Source organism: Choloepus didactylus, chromosome 12, assembly GCF_015220235.1.
Source record: "Choloepus didactylus isolate mChoDid1 chromosome 12, mChoDid1.pri, whole genome shotgun sequence".
Lineage (NCBI taxonomy): Eukaryota > Metazoa > Chordata > Mammalia > Pilosa > Megalonychidae > Choloepus > Choloepus didactylus.
The window spans coordinates 102,206,119-102,225,651 of record NC_051318.1 but is presented as its reverse complement, the minus strand read 5'-3'; the positions used below and the strand labels follow the sequence as shown (position 1 = coordinate 102,225,651).

The following is a 19,533-nucleotide window of genomic DNA, read 5'->3' as shown; positions in this document are numbered from 1 at the left end:
TGATGCCTTAGTATGGACACTTTTATGGCCTTAGAACTGTAAATTTGTAACCTAATAAATCCCCTTTATAAAAGTGAATCTATTTCTGGTATTTTGCATAGTGGCAGCTCTAGCAAACCGGAACAATTACCATGAGGTTAAAATTTAGCATCCTAAATATATAGCAGTCATATTTGGTTTGATACCAACTTAACTTCAGTAGCATACCCACATACTTTTCCTATATCCCTCTGACCCCATTTTTTTTTTTGAATTGTTACCCCTTATCTCTTTGTACATTGTATATCCAAAAACATAGATTTTCATTATTTTTGTGCCATTTGCATTTTAGCACTTGTAGGAAGTAAGGATTGGAGTTAAATAACAAAAATACACTACAATAATAATGGCATTTATAGTTACCCAAATGGTTACCTTTGCCACAGGCCTTTATTTATTTCTTTATGCCCCTCTGAACCACTGCCTAGCGTCCTTTCCTTTCAGTCTGAAGAGCCCCCTTTAGCTTTGCTTGTAGGGCAGATCTAGTGGTGGTAGACTCCTTCAGCATTTGTTTATCTGAGAATGTCTTAATCTTGCCCTCATTTTCTTTAATTCAATTTTGTTGAGATATATTCACATACCATGTAGTCATACAAAGCGTATTCAGTTGTTCACAGTACCATTATATAGTTGTGTGTGCATCACCGAAATTAATTTTTAAACATTTTCATTACCACACACACAAAAATAATAAGAATAAAAATTAAAGTGAAAAAGAACAATTAAAGTAAAAAAGATCACTGGGTGCCTTTTTTGTTGTTGTTGTTATTTGTCTGTTTTGCTCCCATTTTTTCTACTCATCCATCCATACACTGGACAAAGGGGAGTGTGATCCACATGGCTTTCCCAATCACATTGTCACCCCTCATAAGCTACGTTTTTATACAATTGTCTTCAAGATTCAAGGGTTCTGGGTTGTAGTTTGATAGTTTGATAGTTTCAGGTATTTACTGCTAACTATTCCAATTCATTAGAACCTAAAAAGGGTTATCTGTATTGTACGTAAGAGTGCCCACCAGAGTGACCTCTTGGCTCCTTTTGGAATTTGCCTGCCACTGAAGCTTATTTTATTTCCTTTCACATTCCCCTTTTGGTCAAGAAGATGTTCTCCATCCCACGATGCTGAGTCTAGATTCCTCCCTGGGAGTCATATTCCATGTTGCCAGGAGATTCACTCCCCTGGGTGTCTGATCCCACATGGGGGGAGGGCAGTGATTTCACCCGCCAAGTTGGCTTAGCTAGAGAGAGGGCCACATCTGAGCAACAAAGAGGCATACAGGAGGAGGCTCTTAGGCACAGTTATAAGCAGGTCTAGCCTCTCCTTTGCAGCAACAGTCTTCCCAAGGGCAAATTCTGTGGTAGAGGGCTCAGCCCATCAAACCACCAGTCCCCTATGTCTGGGAGCACATCAGCAACCATCAAGGTGGGGAAGCCCAACACCCCTGCATTTTCCACCAGCTCCTCAAGGGGGCTCTGCATATTTTTTTCATTTTTTTTTTTTAATTAACTCTTTTTAAAAAACTATCTTTTAACTATATCCAAAAAAATTAAAAAAAAAACCATACAATAAAAAACATTTCAAACAAATCATAACAAGGGAGTAAGAAAAAGACAACTAACCTAAAATAACTACTTTACTTCCAACATGTTCCTACTCTACCCCGAGAAAATAACCTAATAGAGCAACGTTTCTGTGAACTTGTTCCTACTATATCCATCAGAAATTAACAGACCATAGTCATTCCTGGGCATCCCCAGAACATTAAATTTACCCATGATAGCTTATCTTTTCTTTTTGGGTTATTGTTCCCCCTTCATCAATTGCTCTCTATCTCCAGTTCCCCTACATTCTACATTATAAACCATTTATTTTACATTTTTCAAAGTTCACATTAGTGGTAGCATATAATATTTCTCTTTTTGTGCCTGGCTTATTTCGCTCAGCATTATGTCTTCAAGGTTCATCCATGTTGTCATATGTTTCATGAAATCGTTCCTTCTTACTGCTGCGTAGTATTCCATCATGTGTATATACCACATTTTATTTATCCACTCATCTGTTGAAGGACATCTGGGTTGTTTCCATCTCTTGGCAATTGTGAATAATGCTGCTATGAACATTGGCGTGCAGATATCTGTTCGTGTCACTGCTTTCCGACCTTCTGGGTATATACCGAGAAGTGCAATCGCTGGATCGAATGGTAACTCTATATCTAGTTTTCTAAGGAACTGCCAGACTGACTTCCAGAGTGGCTGAACCATTATACAGTCCCACCAACAATGAATAAGAGTTCCAATTTCTCCACATCCCCTCCAGCATTTGTAGTTTCCTGTTTGTTTAATGGCAGCCATTCTAACCGGTGTTAGATGGTATCTCATTGTGTTCTTAATTTGCATCTCTCTAATAGCTAGTGAAGCTGAACATTTTTTCATGTGTTTCTTGGCCATTTGTATTTCCTCTTCAGAGAACTGTCTTTTCATATCTTTTGCCCATTTTATGATTGGGCTGTCTGTACTATTGTCATTGAGTTGTAGGATTTCTTTATATATGCAAGATATCAGTCTTTTGTCAGATACATGGTTTCCAAAAATTTTTTCCCATTGAGTTGCCTGCCTCTTCACCTTTTTGACAAATTCCTTTGAGGTACAGAAACTTCTAAGCTTGAGGAGTTCCCATTTATCTGTTTTTTCTTTTGTTGCTTGTGCTTTGGGTGTAAGGTCTAGGAAGTGGCTGTCTAATACAAGGTCTTGAAGATGTTTCCCTACATTATCTTCTAGGAGTTTTATGGTATTGTCTTTTATATTGGGGTCTTTGAGTCACTTTGAGTTAATTTTATGTAGGGTGTGAGGTAGGGTTCCTCTTTCATTCTTTTGGATATGGATATCCAAGTCTCCCAGCCCCATTTGTTGAAAAGACTCTTATGTCCCAGTTCAGTGGCTTTAGGGGCCTTATCAAAGATCAGTCCGCTGTAGATCTGGGAGTCTATCTCTGAATTATCAATTCGATTCCATTGATCAATATGTCCATCTTTGTGCCAGTACTATGCTGTTTTGATTACTGTGGCTGTATAATAAGCTTCAAATTCAAGGAGTGTAAGTCCTTCCACTTCATTTTTATTTTTTAGAGTGTTTTTAGCAATTCAATTGCCCTCATTTTTTAAAGGAAGTCTTGCTGGATATAAAATTCTCAGATTGTAGTTGTTTTCTTTCAGCCCTTTAAGTATTTCAACCCACTGCCTTCTTGTCTCCATGGTTTTTGATGAGAAAGTGGCATTCAATCTAATTGGGACTCTCTTGTATGTAACACGTTGGTTTTCTCTTGCAGCTTTCAGAACTCTCTCCTTGTCCTTTACATTTGATAGTGTGATCACGTACTGACGGGGTATATTTTTCTTCATGTTTATCCTGTTTGTTGTTCTCTGGGCTTCTTGGCTATACATATTTGCATCATTTGCTAACTTTGGGGAGTTCCCTGTCATTATTTCTTTAAATATTCCTTCCACCCCTTTCCTTCTTCTTCTTCTGGAACTCACAGGATAGTACATGTTGGTACACTTGTTGGTGTCTCAGAGATGTCTTAGGCTATTTTCACTTTTAATAATCCTTTTTTCTTTCTGCCCCTCAGCCTGACTCATTTCAAGTAAATGTCTTGTCTTCAAGTTCACTGATTCTTTCTTCTGCCAGCTCCAATTTGCTCTTGAAACCCTCCTGGGCATTTTTCATTTCCTTTACTGTGAGCCTCAACTCCACTAGTTCTGTGTTCTAGTTTGCTGATGCTACTGGGATGCAAAACACCAGAGATGGATTGGCTTTTATAAAAGGGGTTTATTTGGTTACACAGTTACAGTCTTAAGGCCATAAAGTGTCCAAGGTAACACATCAGCAATCAGGTACCTTCAATGGAGGATGGTCAATGGTGTCCGGAAAACCTCTGTTAGCTGGGAACGCACGTTGCTGGCGTCTGCTCCAAGTTCTGGTTTCAAAATGGCTTTCTCCCAGGACATTCCTCTCTAGGCTGCAGTTCCTCAAAAATGTCACTCTTCGGTTGCTGCAAAGGAGAGGCTAGGCCTCCCTATGGTTGTGCCTAAGAGCCTCCTCCCGAATGCCTCTTTGTTGCTCAGATGTGGCCCTCTCTCTCTGGCTAAGCCAGCTTGAAAGGTGAGATCACTGCCCTCCCCACTACGTGGGATCAGACACCCAGGGGAGTGAATCTTCCTGGCAACGTGGAATATGACTCCCGGGGAGGAATGTAGACCTGGCATCGTGGGACGGAGAACATCTTCTTGACCAAAAGGGGGATGTGAAAGGAAATGAAATAAGCTTCCGTGGCAGAGAGATTCCAAAAGGAGCCGAGAGGTCACTCTGGTGGGCACTCTTACGCACAATTTAGACAACCCTTTTTAGGTTGTAAAGAATTGGGGTAGCTGGTGGTGGATACCCGAAACTATCAAACTACAACCCAGAACCCATGAATCTCGAAGACAGTTGTATAAAAATGTAGCTCATGAGGGGTGACAATGGGATTGGGAAAGCCATAAGGACCACACTCCCCTTTGTCTAGTTTATGGATGGATGAGTAGAAAAATAGGGGAAGGAAACAAACAGACAAAGGTACCCAGTGTTCTTTTTTACTTCAATTGCTCTTTTTCACGCTAATTATTATTCTTGTTATTTTTGTATGTGTGCTAATGAAGGTGTCAGGGGTTAATTTAGGTGATGAATGTACAACTATGTAATGGTACTGTAAACAATCGAAAGTACGATTTGTTTTGTATGACTGCGTGGTAGGTGAATATATCTCAATAAAATGAAGATTAAAAAAATAATAATAAAAAAATAACATGTACCTACTGGGTCAGATAGACACTAAGCCGCTAAAGCTCACATTTCTGTAATCTGAAACCTGTTCCCAAAGTTATGCTCATGCAAGTCAATGTTATAATGTTAGCAACTATTTTCCCATAGCTGTTTCAAATGTAATGAAGATAATTTTAAATCCTGAAGAGCGCCCCGTTTGTCTAATTAAGCTATCTGATGATTACTCCTCCATAAAACAAAGATTAATCCTTAACTTGTGGAGAATTTTTAATAAAAGCTCAATGAAGTCCTAAAAAAAAAAAAAAAAAATGTCACTCTTAGTTGCACTTAGGATGCCTGTCCTCTCTCAGCTTCTCTGGAGCAAGAGTCTGCTTTCAGCAGCTGTCTTCAAACTGTCTCTCATCTGCAGCTCCTGTGCTTTCTTCCAAGTATCCCTCTTGGCTGTGGCTCCTCTTCTAAATGTCACTCTCAGCTGCACTGACTTCCCTCTGCCTGTCAGCTCATTTATATGGCTCCACTGATCAAGGCCCACCCTAAATGGGTGGGGCCACGCCTCCATGGAAATTATCCAATCAGAGTCATCACCCACAGCTGGGTGGGGCGTATCTCCAAAGAAACACTCAAAGAAATCTAATCTAAACTGATAACGTCTGCCCACACAAGATTACATCAAAGATAATCGCATTTGGGGGACACAATACATTCAAACTGGCACATTCTGTTTGGTTTCTTTTTAAAATTTTTATCTCTTAAGATTCTCATATTGCTCATTCATTTTTTTCTTGATATCCTTTAGTTCTTTCTCTGTATTTTCCTTCATCTTCTTGGGCATTTTTAAGATCATTTTTAAAAGTCTTTGTTCAATATGTCCACATTCTTGTCTTCTTCATTGGTGTTTTCTGGATTTTTATTCTCTTCCTTTGGATGGGCACCATTTCCTGTTTCTTTGTTTTTCTTGTACTCTGTTGTTGCTGACTGTTCATTTTACTACATCCGTGGGATGTCAGTTTCTTGGGTTTTATAGCAGCTGTGATACGACAGAGATTCTCTCATCAGGAAGGCTCTGCCCAAGGCCAATGCAGTGTGCAGGGTTTTCCCTGCCTTCCTGGGCCTCTGTCTTGTTCTGGGATTTTGCTTGTTAGTTGTTTTGGAGCTCCCCAGTTCACAAGATTTTGGTTGTCTCCTCTGTTTTCCAGGAGGCAGACCTCCCTCTCCCAGATGTTCAAAGCCAGGAAGCCTTTGTCCCATACTGTTTGCCTCTATGGTTTTTTTACACTCCTTTCATTGTCTCAGTTGCTTTTGCCTGGAGGGCACTTTCCTAATTCAGTTTTTCCTGCAAAAACAGGACCAAGGACCCATGAAGTGGACACAGAACAGCTCCAAAGTGTCTGGTGGAAGGTTTCAGGAAGGGTGCTAAGAGCTTCTCTGATGGCTCCCCAAAGCTGCTTTCCTTGGCCTGCCCAGCAAATGCAGCCCTTCAGCTAACTTTCCCCCACAGCCCTGAGGAAACCCTGTGTCTTTACACCTCCACTGCCCCCACCCTATATGGGAAGGGTTGAAACAATGGCTGCCCTCAGAGCCGGGCCCCAGCAGGCCCCAGCGATCTGAGGTCACTAATGAAAAGCCGTGATCTGTGATTGGCTGTGCACACCCTTGTTCTTGGGGAAGAGGATTTTTATGTCGCTTTCTTTTTTATTTTGTATTTTTTCAAGATATTTCAATAAACAGTTTAACACAAAGAGGTTGAATAACTTATCCTGCTTGTTTGGCAGTTGTTTATTATTTAGAACTACCGATCATAGAGTTGATACCCGTGGGTGTTAACTTTGCATATAAAAAAATTCTGTTATTGGGCACAGATTGAAACAGTTTACCAAGTTAGTTAGCAGGGACTGGACCTCATAGTGGCCTGCTGTGAGAGTGGGGACTGGGCACTGCAATCCGGTGCACAGAGAGCAATTTACTGTTCTTTAAAATAATTTATGAGCCCCTTCTTTCCGCTCTTCCCTGGGTGCTGTACAGGGTTCTTCTGCCCTCTGGGATTTCAGAATAGCCGTTTCAGACGGTTGCTGCCTGTTTAACAGTTGTTTTGGTGGAAGGACTGGGTCCAGGAGCTCCCTACTCCACCGTCTTCCCACAGTCTGTTCATTTTTCTCCAAAATTTTATCTTTCTGCTTGTCACACTGGATAATATGGTCTTATCTTCAAGTTTGCTGATACTTTCTTCAGCCTGTTCAAATCAATCTGTCTAAGCGGTTTTTCATATGAATTTCTGAACTTTGCAGCTCCATAAAGTCTGTTTGGTTCCTTTTTATAATTTCCATCTCTTTATTTTATCCAGACAACATTGTCCTAATTTCATTAGTTTTTGTGTATGGATTATTTTAGCTCACTGAACATATTTGAGAAGATTGGTTTAAAGTATTTGACTAGTAGTTCCAATGTTTCTGGCAGGGATAGTTTCTGGCAAACTTTTTTTCCTGTGAATGGGCCATACTTTCCTGTTTAATTGTGTGTTTTATAATTCTTTTTTTGAGAACATTCTGAGTCCTATGTTGCTGTAACTCTGGAAATCCAGTTCCTCCACTCCTCTGGGATTGCAGGGGTTTTGTTGTTGTTATTTTTGTTGAGGGCTGGAACTGTCAACCTCTGACTTTTCTAAACTGTTTTTGTTCCAAGTTGGGGAATGTAGTGTCAAGAGGAGAACAACGATACAGGTCCTGCCTCTTTAAGAATCCTCTGCCGGTTTTCCCTGAGGGTTGGGGTTTGGAACAGTGCAGTGATCTGAAGCAGCTGATCCAAAGCAGTGACCAACAATCAGGCCACACTCCCTGGGATTTGGAAGACGAGGTCCTCATGGCCAGCAGGAGCCCGGGCTGTGTCCCCTCTGCTGCCTGCCAGGCATTTGGCAGATGTGGGATGGTGGCACCTGCAGGGAGGGTGAAGTTCACTGGTGTTTGCTGCAGTTTACCAGCCCACTTCTGCAGCTCTGCCTGGAATGCTGAACGGTGTTCCACTAGCCTCCAGAATTTCAAAATAGTTGGTTCAAACAGTTCCTGCCAGTTCAGTAGTTGTTTTGGTGGAGGGACTGAGTCCTGGAGCTTCCTCCTCTGCCGTCTTCCCATAACCCTTCTCCTCCTTGCCCATTTTTAAATTTTGTTGTTTGTCTTTTTGTTGTTGTGTTGTAGGAGTTCCTATATATTCTGGGTATTAAACTCATCAGCTATATGATATCCAAACATTTTCTCCCATTCTGTAGGTTGTCTTTTCACTTTCTTGGTATCTTTGATGTACTATGTTATGTATCTTTTCAAGATATTTCAAGAAATAATTTAAGAAAAAAGAGGTTAAATGACTTGTCTTGCCTGTTTGGCAGTTGTTTATTATATAGAACGGCCAATCATAGGGTTGATACCTATTAGGTGTTAGCTTTGCATATAAAAAAATTCTGTTATTTGGGCATGGATTGAAACAGTTTACCAAGTTTTGTCACAAATGTGCCTGAGAGCTCGCAGAGGGAAGAAATGCAAATAGATGAGACAAGTCCTTCATCACTCCCCATGAAAGCAACTCAGACTGAAAGTGCTCTCTGTTAACAACATGTCGACTTCCTTGAATATAAGCTGCTTATGCCTGGCTGCACAGTTGGAATAACTTGGAAGACTTGTAAAAATGCTGATGTTTGGGCCCCATACCAGACTTATTAAACTGAAATCTTTGTGGGTGCCCAGACTTTACTGTTTTTAAAAACAGGTGGTTCTAATGTGCAGCCCAAGTTGAGAACCCATGTTGTAGGCAAATAAAATTATTTTTTAAATTTCCATACCTTATTTATGATTATATTCTTCACCTCCCTGGTTTTATTTTTTTCTTAACCTGACTTATATGTGTTCTTTTCTTTTTCTAGAGAGTAAGTACTAAGGGCTGGATTGTTCTGAATATTTGGAGCACTCTCTGCTGTCTCTTCCTGCATAAACTCAGAGTAGTTCCCAAACCTTTAGGAAATACAGAAATGTGGTATAATGACTGAAAGCTTGAGGCAACACAGATTCAATCTTATATTTTTTACCACCTGAATTTTTCCTTTGTTATATGTTGATTTTTCCCTTTCCCCATCTTCACTTGTATTTTTCTCTGATTGTGTAATATATTTTCAAGGCAGACTGCCAACATGTTCTTAAATAAGCATTGCCCAGCTTGACATCTAATGCTAACTGCAATATGTTTATTACATAATGAAAACTTTAAAAATGTTATTCGCTTAAGTCATTTTATATCCCACTCTGCTACTTGTCATATTTTAATAGCTACTTTAGTAACATGCATGGTAAAAAGGATTTTGCAGTAGGAGTTTAAATCTGGAAAAGTCTACAGTGTATGTCACTAGGGAACAGGCCTGCGGCTTTATGGGAAGGGGTGGGGCAAAGGAATGTTATGCATTTTGTAAGCCTGTTAGTACCATTTAGCTTTTTTTAAAAATGTATAAGCCATGTGTATCTATTACTTTGATTTTCAAAATATATTTAAAATGTGTATCTGCAAAAACACTGACTACAAAAGTACCCAAAGACCTTCTCTAGATGGGGAAGTTTTTTACTACTCATGTTTCTCTTTCTCCTGAACCACCAAAAGATTTTAAGCTAGCATCTTAAGGACACCTCAAAGAAGAAAAATAACCAGGTGGCAGCGAAATTTTTAAAATTTATATGAGTTCAGTTTAGCTGGTGTTTTCTTATTTCCATTTTCTTCCCCTTTATCTGCTTTTAAAATTCAATTTTACTTTTTAGTTTCAGGCAAATAGTTGGAAAACTCTAATCCTCAAAATATGTCAAGGATCCATCAGTCCACTGCCATCTCATTATTCCTGTGAGCTTCAGTATCTAATCAAGCAGCTGTTTAAAAAGAACCCGTCCCATCGCCCTTCAGCTACAACACTTCTTTCTAGAGGCAGTCTGGCACGGCTTATCCAGAAATGCTTACCCCCGGAGGTATGGCTCGTGTTGGATTGGTGCCCAGTGTACACAGACGTCAATGCCATGACATTGGGATTTTGAGAAAAGAAAGAGCATTAGTGCAAGGTCATCCAGCATGGAGACAGGAGCCCCTGCTCAGATTCCTGCAGTTGGAAGTGCTTAGAGTTTTTATTAGATGAGACAAAGGGAGGTGGGGTTAGAGATATTGGCACATGTGATTGGTTGGTAAACATTCAAATTAAGGATTGTAAGTTGGCCTATCAAGCCTCTGAACTAATTGGGATAGACTTTATCTGGCTTTGAAGGAGGAGTGCAGGAAGCATGTGGCCACAGCACAGTTGTAATCATTTGGCTAATGCAGACAATTATAATAATGGAAGGAAGTCACAAGTAAGGGATTAGGCTACAACAGCATGGTTATCAGTTAATACAAACAACAACAAATAATAAGGAAAGGAATGGAAATAAGCTAAACACACTGGCTGTAAGTGAGGGGCAAGAGAGGCATCTGGTTACAGAAGTGTTATAAGTCCCTCAGTTAACATAAGATAACAACGACAATGACAAGTAAAGAAATAAGCTTACTGTAACAACTAGAATTACAAGTAAAAACTGCTGTAATCAGCATTTACATTGACTGAATTTTTTCAAATGTATGGTAAAATTGTTTTATTATCTTTTTAAAAACAATTGTACATTGCACATGCTTTTAAAAATTCAAATGATGCAGAAGAACATATATGTATTTATATTTATATAAAAAAGTTAAAACTTGTTTCCCTTCCCTCTATCCCTCCCACAATGCTACTTTCCAAGCGTAATCACGTATATAATTTGCATATCTTTCCAGATCTTGCTAGATATACATAAACCTTTGTCTGTCTAAATTGTATATTTTAAAAAATTGACGTTTTTATTTTTCAAACTTAAATATTATTGTGGCTATAAATATGATAATTAAATGACATTATAATTCTCCACTTTAAATCTTCAGATCATCACAGAATATGGCAAACAGATATTAGAAGAAACCAAGAGATCTAAGCATAATACACCAAGAAAAGATGGTAACAATTTTGGAAAGTTTAGTTTTTAAGTGCTTTCTAAAAATATAGTATAGTAAAAAAGAAAAAATTAATTTGCAAGTTTTTAGAGATGATTATCAGAGATACTCTTCAAATCAGAATTTTCTTTTGTGACTTCAGTCACAAAATCTGATACATTTAGTTGCCAGGGTTCACAAAACTCTAGCTTGGAAATTTTGGTAATAGAAGATTGTTCTCGTCAGGGACGGAGCTCTGTCTTATCATTAGCACCGTATTTCCTCTGCTTTGTTATGGGTCAGGTAAAAGGCTCCTGTGGGTTCACTTGGGAACCTAACCATGAAAATATATCATCACACTTATGGGAAAATATATCCCCAATTTCTCTGCTTTTACAGGAGTCTTTTCAAAAGTTGGAGACTGCATAAAATTTCCGTGCATCTATAGTCTATCCTGAGCAAATTTCAAATTTAATTTATGGTCTCTTTGGAAGTTGTCATCTCTAGGTTTTTTCAAAGCCATTTTCCTTTTCATTTGTCATCAACGACACACATCTTCCACTTGAAAAAATCCAACAAAGACAATAGATATGAGCAGCATAAGGGAGGAAAGCTAAGAAGTACAGAAGGTCAGCCACTATTTGGAAACGTAGCAAAACCTCCATTGTCTCCCAGTCCTTACCTTAGTATTATACTCATATACTACGAAAGAAGCATTGTGGAAACCATACTATTTTTAAAATCTGAAACAATTCTAAACGTTGTCTTGTAAGGATGTAAACCTTCTAAGATGGAAACCCTTCAGTCTTGTAATTCAGCCTTTTCTCTGTCACTTCAGAGGTTGCTGTTTTCTTCATTTTACCAATTTATTTCAGAATCAATCTACTTTAGGTATGATTCAAAAAGTATCCTTTGTTCACGTCCCAAAGAGTGGGAAATGGGTTTTTAAATGCTGGCAACAAAAAGCAGTCTAAGAAGAGTTTCAAGGTAGTCTGGAAAAGTGTAGTTTTGTAGTTTCTAAGAAGAAAGAGGTAAACTAGTGGAGAGGTTCCCTCCACCAGGACGGGGCTCGGTGGCGTCTTCACTCCACAGACCCTGGGACCAGAGCAAGGAAAGGGACAGGAGGGTGGGACAGTGTCCACTTTGCTTATGTTGTTTCCTCAGCATTGGCCCTCACAGATGCTCTGTAGGACTATCTCAGGACCATGGATGGCAGGGCTCTGCAGGGGACTGTCAGGCAGGGCCTTCCCTGCCAGGGGGAGGAGTTGACACAGCTTCCCCCTGACCCAAGCTGGCCCCGTCAGGGATGAAGCAGCTCTCTTCTTGTCAGGTCACCTGCCCACCTGCTGTAGGAGCTGCCACGAAAGGAGCAGACTGTGCAGCAAGCCCTGAAGGTGGAAAATAAATGACCTTGGAGTGAGCAGAGACCCTTACCTCCTGGTGCTAAAATGAATTGCCTGAGTGAATACAGATGTCCTTCAACTGTCAGAGTTTATCATTAGTGATAAGACAGTGGCAGTTGCCTCTTTTCACAATGGAGGTGTGTTCAGGCAATGATCAGTGTTAGGCCCTTTGACTCTCAAACCGTCATTTGTCTCTCCAGCTTTATGCAAATCAAGTTAGGTTAATAGTGTGAGCCTTTATGTGCATCTCTATTCTTTCAAAGCAGACCCCAGCAGAATCAGGATAGCTTTGGGAAAAGAAGCCAACACAATGGTAAGTGCTTTCAAGTTAAACTTAGGAGACCTCCGTCTTCTGGTCCGCTGTAACCCTGGGTGCTGTGGGATATTTGGAAGAATATGATCTGGTGCCTCCCAGTTAGTTTCATGTCTTTTGTTGAAGCTAAAAGTGGGGCTTGAGAGGAATTGGTAGCTGGTGTCCTGCACCCCCAGCTGATAACCCTTTAGGTCAGCATTTGGATCTGGACCTTTATCTGTTCAAAAACTTTTAGAGCCTCCCTGTCTTAGCTTCCTACGGCTGCCATGAGAAGTCACCACAAAATGGTGGCTTAAAACAACAGGGATTTCTTTTCTCACGGATCTGGAGACAAGGAATCTGAAACCCAGCTGTCAGGGGTCAGGTTTCTCTTGCACTCTGGGGGTGCATCTTTCCTCGCCTCCTCTAGCTTCTGGGGCTCCCGGCAGTCCTTGGGGACCCTGGGCTTGCAGCTGCTCTGCCTCACCTGGCCTGCTCCCTGGGATCTGTCTTCTGTCTCTTCCTTTCCTTAAAGGACACCAGGCAGAGTGCACTCAGGGCCTCTAATCCAGTGTGACCTCAGCTTAACTCGGCTGGTTTCCACCTGCACTGACCCTGCTTCCAATGGGGTCATGTCCAGAGGTCCTGGGGTTAGACTGAGCATATCTTATAGGAGGACATGGTTCCACCCACAGCCCTCCCCGTTATGCCGCGAATCGAGTCAGCATTTTGCAGCCTGGCATCTGAGTCCTGACCATCGTGTCCTTCATGGGCGGCCGGGAAGCGATTTTCACGCTAAAGCTGAGATAAAGTCGCCAGTAGGTAGCAGCTGACCCAGTGTCTGGCATTTCACACCCACCTCATGAAATGTTGTGCTGTTGGGGATTGTTTTTCTTTCTTCAACATTTTAATCTACATTTAAATTCAAAAAGGAAAAGATGCTGAAAACAAGTTATTCTATTTATGGAATATACTAACAATCAAACTTGTAAACTTTTTAAATGAGCCTGAGGTTGCAAATGAATGACATTACAGCATTAGATTACTTCAAATGCAAAATATCCTGCTTCAGATTTATTGAGGTATAATATCATACAACAAAAATCATTTGTTTTTAGCATACATTGATGAATTTTGGTAATTATTTTATGCAGTCATGTAATCACCACTGGGATCAGGATGTAGACAGCCCATCACCCTAAAAGTTTCCTGTGCCCCTTTGCAGATGACGCTGACCCCTGCCCCCAGGGTCACCACTAAATTTCAGTATCACCTATAGTGGACACATCAGTGTGTGTGCACAAAACGCCAAGGGTGTGGATATGTAAACAAAATGAAGAAAGACTAAAATAGATGTAGGGTAAAAGAGGACTCGAGGCAGAAGAGATCAGCGTGCAGGCCAGTGCAGCGTGGTTGGAGTGAGGCAGGGTGGGAGGTGGGGAGCCCTCAGAGCAGAGAGCAGCGGGTCTCAGGGTGGAGGGGAGCCCAGAATCTCCCGGCGGCTGTTAGGGAGCCCACCCTCACCACTGCCCCTCCAAGATGCTGGGGTCCTTGTGGGGGGACCTACAAATCGCCGCTACAGGGAGTCACCTCCGTTAGGTGGTAGGGATTTATGAGGCCCCTCGGTGTATGAGAACAATTTGAGAAGCACCGTGTAGAAATAAGACAACTCAACATGCCGCCTACAGCCTACTGTTCAATTAATCAATACATTCAACAAATAACTGAGAACCTCGGCGCCAGCCACTGTTTTAGGCACAGGATATTTATTCCTTGTCACGCTATATGCAGATTTAGTAAATACTAGATAGCCTGCAACTCTTCTTCATGACATCAAGAGCTCAAATATTAAGTGGGAAAATTTTGGCTTTATAATCTCATTTTTATATTTCAGCATGAAAAGCCCAGTACAGCAAACCATATTGAAATTTTTCATGACTCATTTCCTTGATAAGGACTGCTCAGATATCTGTCATAATTTATGTATCCTCTTCATGCAGTATTGATGTTAAAGGCTATTTATGTGTATAGCTATTAATATACATATATGTATTTTATGACTATTAATATATGTATATGGTGCATATATGCATGAATGTGTATAGGTATATGTTTGCATTAATGTGCATATGTAAAATGTTTATGTATATATGATATATACAGCTATTAATATATATATATACTTTATCAGGTTTCTAAAATTCATTGATTTTTATCTAAAATGAAAATAGCTTATGGAATATTTGTTTACCTTTTTTAGCAGTTCAAGCATTGTTTAATCTGTATTTTTAATCTCTTCTAAAGCAAAAGGAAGAACGAGGTAGAAAGTATAGCTCTTCTGATTTAGAAAGCGTTAATGAAAATTCAGTTGAAAATGCATTGAGGAAAATCAACAGAGAAGAAAAAGGTAAGTTATTCAAATTCTTGTCATTGTATAGCTGGGGAATTGGGAAACGTAGAAGGAATACCAGTTTTCATGTGACTTGATCTTAAGTATCATAAGCAAGTGGTCAGGCAGATTTTTGTTTGCTTATCCAAGTAATTTATTTAATGTTATAGGAATATTTTATTTATCCATAAAAAAAGAAACTAATGTTTATCAGTAAGAACCACTAGTAAATGCAGTATTTGTTGTGCTGTCTACCCTAAAAAGTATGGCAAACTGTGTGTTTGTAAGTCTACTTGGGACTTCGTTCTTGTAAATTGTGTCATATGTAAGTAGATATATATCTTATTTTTAAAAATACAGTCATATTAATGATTATTTTCTCCTCTTCATTTTAGATTTCTTTTTCATTTTCTTTACTACTTAGACTTAAAAGAACATTATTGCTAGACCTGAATTGGAAAGAGAAAAGAAAATACTAACGTATTATTATTAGGGTATATGAGTGAGTATAGATGAATAAATGAAATAATATGCTTAGCATTCCTGTTTTTACATGTTAAAATCAGACAATAAATCACCTCTTCCAAGGAAAGCCAAATCACCAAGTTCTCACCGACGACAGTGGGAGAAGAACACATCCACTACGGCTGTTAATGCCTTGGAAAGAGCATCCATACTCACCTCCAGTTTAACCCCAGAGGATGACAGAGGTTGGTAGTAGGATGGGATACTATTATTTTATTAGAGTACATTTTCTAATAGTTATTTAATGTGCTAGAGTTTTGGGGGTTTTTTAGTGTCACTCGCTGGAGGATATTAGGCGATTCACATCAGAGTGTTGCTCCGATGGACGAGATAGCGGAGAGTAAAATATAATTAACTTTGCCTGAAACAGAATATGGAAGATATGTGCTGAAAATAATCTTATTTTATTTGGCACTAATTTTTCAATAAAATCTATTTTTAGAGCAGTTTAGTTTGCAGAGAAGTTGAACAAACAGCACGGAGAGTTCCCCAGTATCACCCCCAGCACACACCCAGTTTCCCCCATTATTAACATCTCGCGTGAGGGGGAACATTTGTTACGTGATGAATTTGGCACTAACTTCTACCTTTTCACAACCAGGTGGTTCTGTCATAAAGTACAGTGAAAATAATGCCCGTAAGCAGTGGCTCAAAGAGACCCCGGAGACCTTGTTGAACATCCTTAAGAATGCTGATCTCAGCTTGGCGTTTCAGACATACACAGTGTATAAACCAGGTGATTCCTGTCTGTTACGTAACCACGGAAACTCTGTAACTGCAAACCTATCAAAGAACTCATAGCATTGTACTGTTAGGTATTCTTGGCTCTTTTCTAGCCTGTCTTGAGCTGTAATTAAAATTTCCCATAGAGTGATCGTCTGTTTGCTCATTGGTTTGTTTCAGTAATCATCCAATTACTTTCTTTGAAGAACAGCCCATTTTTATCATGAAAATACACCATTGCTTTAGTGGCTTTACAACTTAGTCTTAATCACTGTAAACTTTGAGTCATGCCAAGATTTCTTTTGCTGTATCCTAGAATTCTGTCATATTGAATAGGGCTTTAAAAAAGTGAACTAGTAGGCCTTGATTTTCTTGTTTCTAGAGAGATTTTCACTAAAATTGTACAAAATAACCTTTTGTAATGTTATCCCCAGCAATCCAGGGCAAGGGACAGCATTATGAGCGTGTACATACGTGTATGTGTACATGAGTGTAAGTTTGATAATTCAGTTACTAACCCACCTTGCTTGGTTAAGATCTAACATAAATTATACCAAGAGGAGCACATAATGTTACGGCAAGTCTCTATTGATTTATTCTAAGAGGTTTAAGCCTGTATTTTTCATTCAATCAGCATTTATTGAGTACTTAATAGATGCTGGGTTTAAATATAAAAAAGAATAAAACACATTTCCTTGCCCTGAAGGAATTCAATACTGGGTTGACCAGCACACAAATAGAGAATTTCAGAGCTTTGAGGGACATATACTGATAGAACTGCGTGCAGAGCACTAGGGAGCCCTGAGGAAAAGCTGATGTGTGGGAGGAAGGTGTTAAGGAAGGTTAATGATTTAGTGATTATGGGTCCTGGGTTTTATTTCTGGTCCAGTGATGCAGTCTGTCATTTTAGGAAAATTGTTTCAAAAATACATCATAGCTGTATTTCGGTTTGATTTTTGTAAAGCCATATTCAGCCCATTTTTCTATGTCAGATTATTATTTTGTAAGCAAACGTCTGAAATTAATTACTATTTGGAAACTGTTAAAATAGCACGTCTGTGCTTTTTCTTGTATTCCTTAATTTTATTCCTCTCCATTGTGACAATTCAGGGGATAAAAAGCTCAAAGGAAAAAAAAATCACCTGTGATCTTACTATCAAAATGTAGCTTTTCATGCTTTAATATAGGTTCCTATATTTGAGGGTTTTAATTGTGATTTTCTGAGTTTCTTCTTTTGAAGAAAGTACTATTTTTGAAGTTAATCCACATACTGATGTTTACTGGGCCTGTTTTATGCCAAAACCATGCTGGGTGGTGTGGGGAGGCCTCTGCAGAAGGAATAGGGAATACGGCATTGTCCTCAATCAGCTAGCAAGCTTTGGAGGATGCTTGTCCAACATTCATGAAATGAGTAATACTGTTGAAATTTGCATGATTCCCGTTACTCTTCCTCTGAAGGTTCAGAAGGGCTCTTGAAAGGCCCCCTGTCTGAAGAAGCAGATGCAGCAGACAATGTCGATGGAGGTCACGATGCTGTCGTTTTGGATCCGGAGAGACTTGAACCTGGTCTAGACGAGGAGGACACGTATGTTGTGACGTCCCCAGAAAACTCTAGATGGCGTCTGTGGGTGTGTGGCTTAACTACCATAAAAATGCCTTGTTATGTCACCTTTCACCATAAATGAATATTTGCACCTTGATCTTTTGTCTGGGATGAGCACTGGGTATTACAGAATGTTTTGCTTACCCTGTGCAATAACCTTTCGGCTTAGATTTATTTTTTTAATATACTAGGTTTCCCATTGAAAAAAATTATAGAAACAATGAAAGAAGTGTTTTTTGAAATCACTAACAATTTTTCTCTCTGCTCAATTTCCTTGTGGAGCTCATTTTTCAAAAAAATTAAATATTTTCATGGTGGTATTCTGTTTTGACTCCATCAACAAATTCTTGCTGTGCCCCTAATGTGAAGGCTTAATGTCCAAATTCTTTTCTCCAGGGACTTTGAGGAAGACGACAACTGTGACTGGGTGTCAGAGCTGAAGCAGCGTGCTGGCTGGCAGGGAGCAACTGATGGATAACGCTCGGGAAATGTGCCTCAGTCATACTGCTTGGATTTTTAAATGAGTCATTAATGCTTGGATCATAATTAGTTTGTAGGATGAATGTTTTCCCTTGGAAACACAACGAAGAGGGGAAGCTGTGAAGATTAAAATTGTCCCTGAATAGTATCACAGGCTTTACAAAACTCGAGAAGTCCTGTGAGGGTTTGAACTCAAGGACACAGGTGTGGTGGCATAATGGGTATGAGCTTTGGGCTTTGAAGGTGGGTAGAACCGAGACTCAGACACTAGCAGCACTTACTACTTGGGTGATCTTGAGAAATGCTTAACCCCTTTGAGCCCGAGTTCCCACAGCCCCCAGAGGTGCTGACCCAGAGCAGAGCAGCTGCCCCTGATGTTCTTTTCTTGGGTTATGGTCTTTGCTTATTACTCTGTAGCTCTTTTTCCAGTTCCTAAAGGTTGGAAGGTCCAAATATATCTAATTACAACATATAATGTATGCGTCTTTTCAAAAAGACCCATTTCTGTTGTGAGCTGCAGCTCATTTTCTGTGGTCTTCCCCAAATGCCAGCTGTCCTCAAATACAGCCCTTCCAGGACTTGCAGAGGAGCCCTGGCCACAGGTCCCACAGGAGGGGCGGGATGGGCTAAGGCTGCATGAGGGAAGGGGCCGTCCTGTCAAGGAGCAGGGGGGAGGGCCAAGGGCCAGGGTGGACATAGGGAGTGTCAGGGACCAGGGAAAGTTGTGGGACCGATGCTGTGTGTCCTTACAGCACACACGCATGTGCCAGGTCCTGTCGTGGGTACCTCATGGATACTGTGATACCTCAGTGGGGTGGGGAGAGTTCCCTAAAGAAGAAACAGGCTCAGGCTCCCAGGGACACGTGTGGGACCACTGCTAACGGGAAGAATCGGGGTGAAATAGTTGTGACCTGCAGTAGGATTGTTAACCAGGATCTGCTGACATATGGAATACATACATCTTTTTAAAACTTGACCCGATGTTTTCATTTTAACACACAAACCCCATGGTCTAGCCCCCGCCCCCACCCTATTTACACTGACACAAAAACGCATCTGTGTAGGGTTGAAGTCCTCTAAAGCCAATAACACTTCCCTAGAAATCTCAGTTTTATCCTTTTGCCTTTCATTCTTTGGTTGCTAGTTTGTTTTTTAGATCAGATTTTTATTCTTTTAGTTGGAGAAATACCATATTTTCTTGTGTTTATTACCCTTTAACTTACAATTAAAAAGTAATTCAACAATA

General features: G+C 40.1%; 1 protein-coding gene across 4 annotated transcripts in view; it reads left to right on the top strand.

Moving 5' to 3' along the window:
- Window positions 1-19,533, top strand: part of NEK3 (NIMA related kinase 3) — a 56,702-nt gene extending 37,169 nt beyond the window's left edge. For 2 of the 4 annotated variants that reach the window (XM_037800122.1, XM_037800120.1), the window contains exons 9-16: window positions 9,645-9,845; window positions 10,825-10,909; window positions 12,542-12,588; window positions 14,872-14,974; window positions 15,523-15,666; window positions 16,083-16,217; window positions 17,663-17,789; window positions 18,204-19,533. In XM_037800122.1, coding sequence (XP_037656050.1) covers window positions 9,645-9,845; window positions 10,825-10,909; window positions 12,542-12,588; window positions 14,872-14,974; window positions 15,523-15,666; window positions 16,083-16,217; window positions 17,663-17,789; window positions 18,204-18,285 — 924 coding nt within the window. In that variant the 3' untranslated portion in view covers window positions 18,286-19,533. Of the gene's footprint in view, window positions 1-9,644; window positions 9,846-10,824; window positions 10,910-12,538; window positions 12,589-14,871; window positions 14,975-15,522; window positions 15,667-16,082; window positions 16,218-17,662; window positions 17,790-18,203 lie in introns of all 4 variants that reach the window. The other 2 variants (XM_037800124.1, XM_037800123.1) reach the window with 2 other exon arrangements.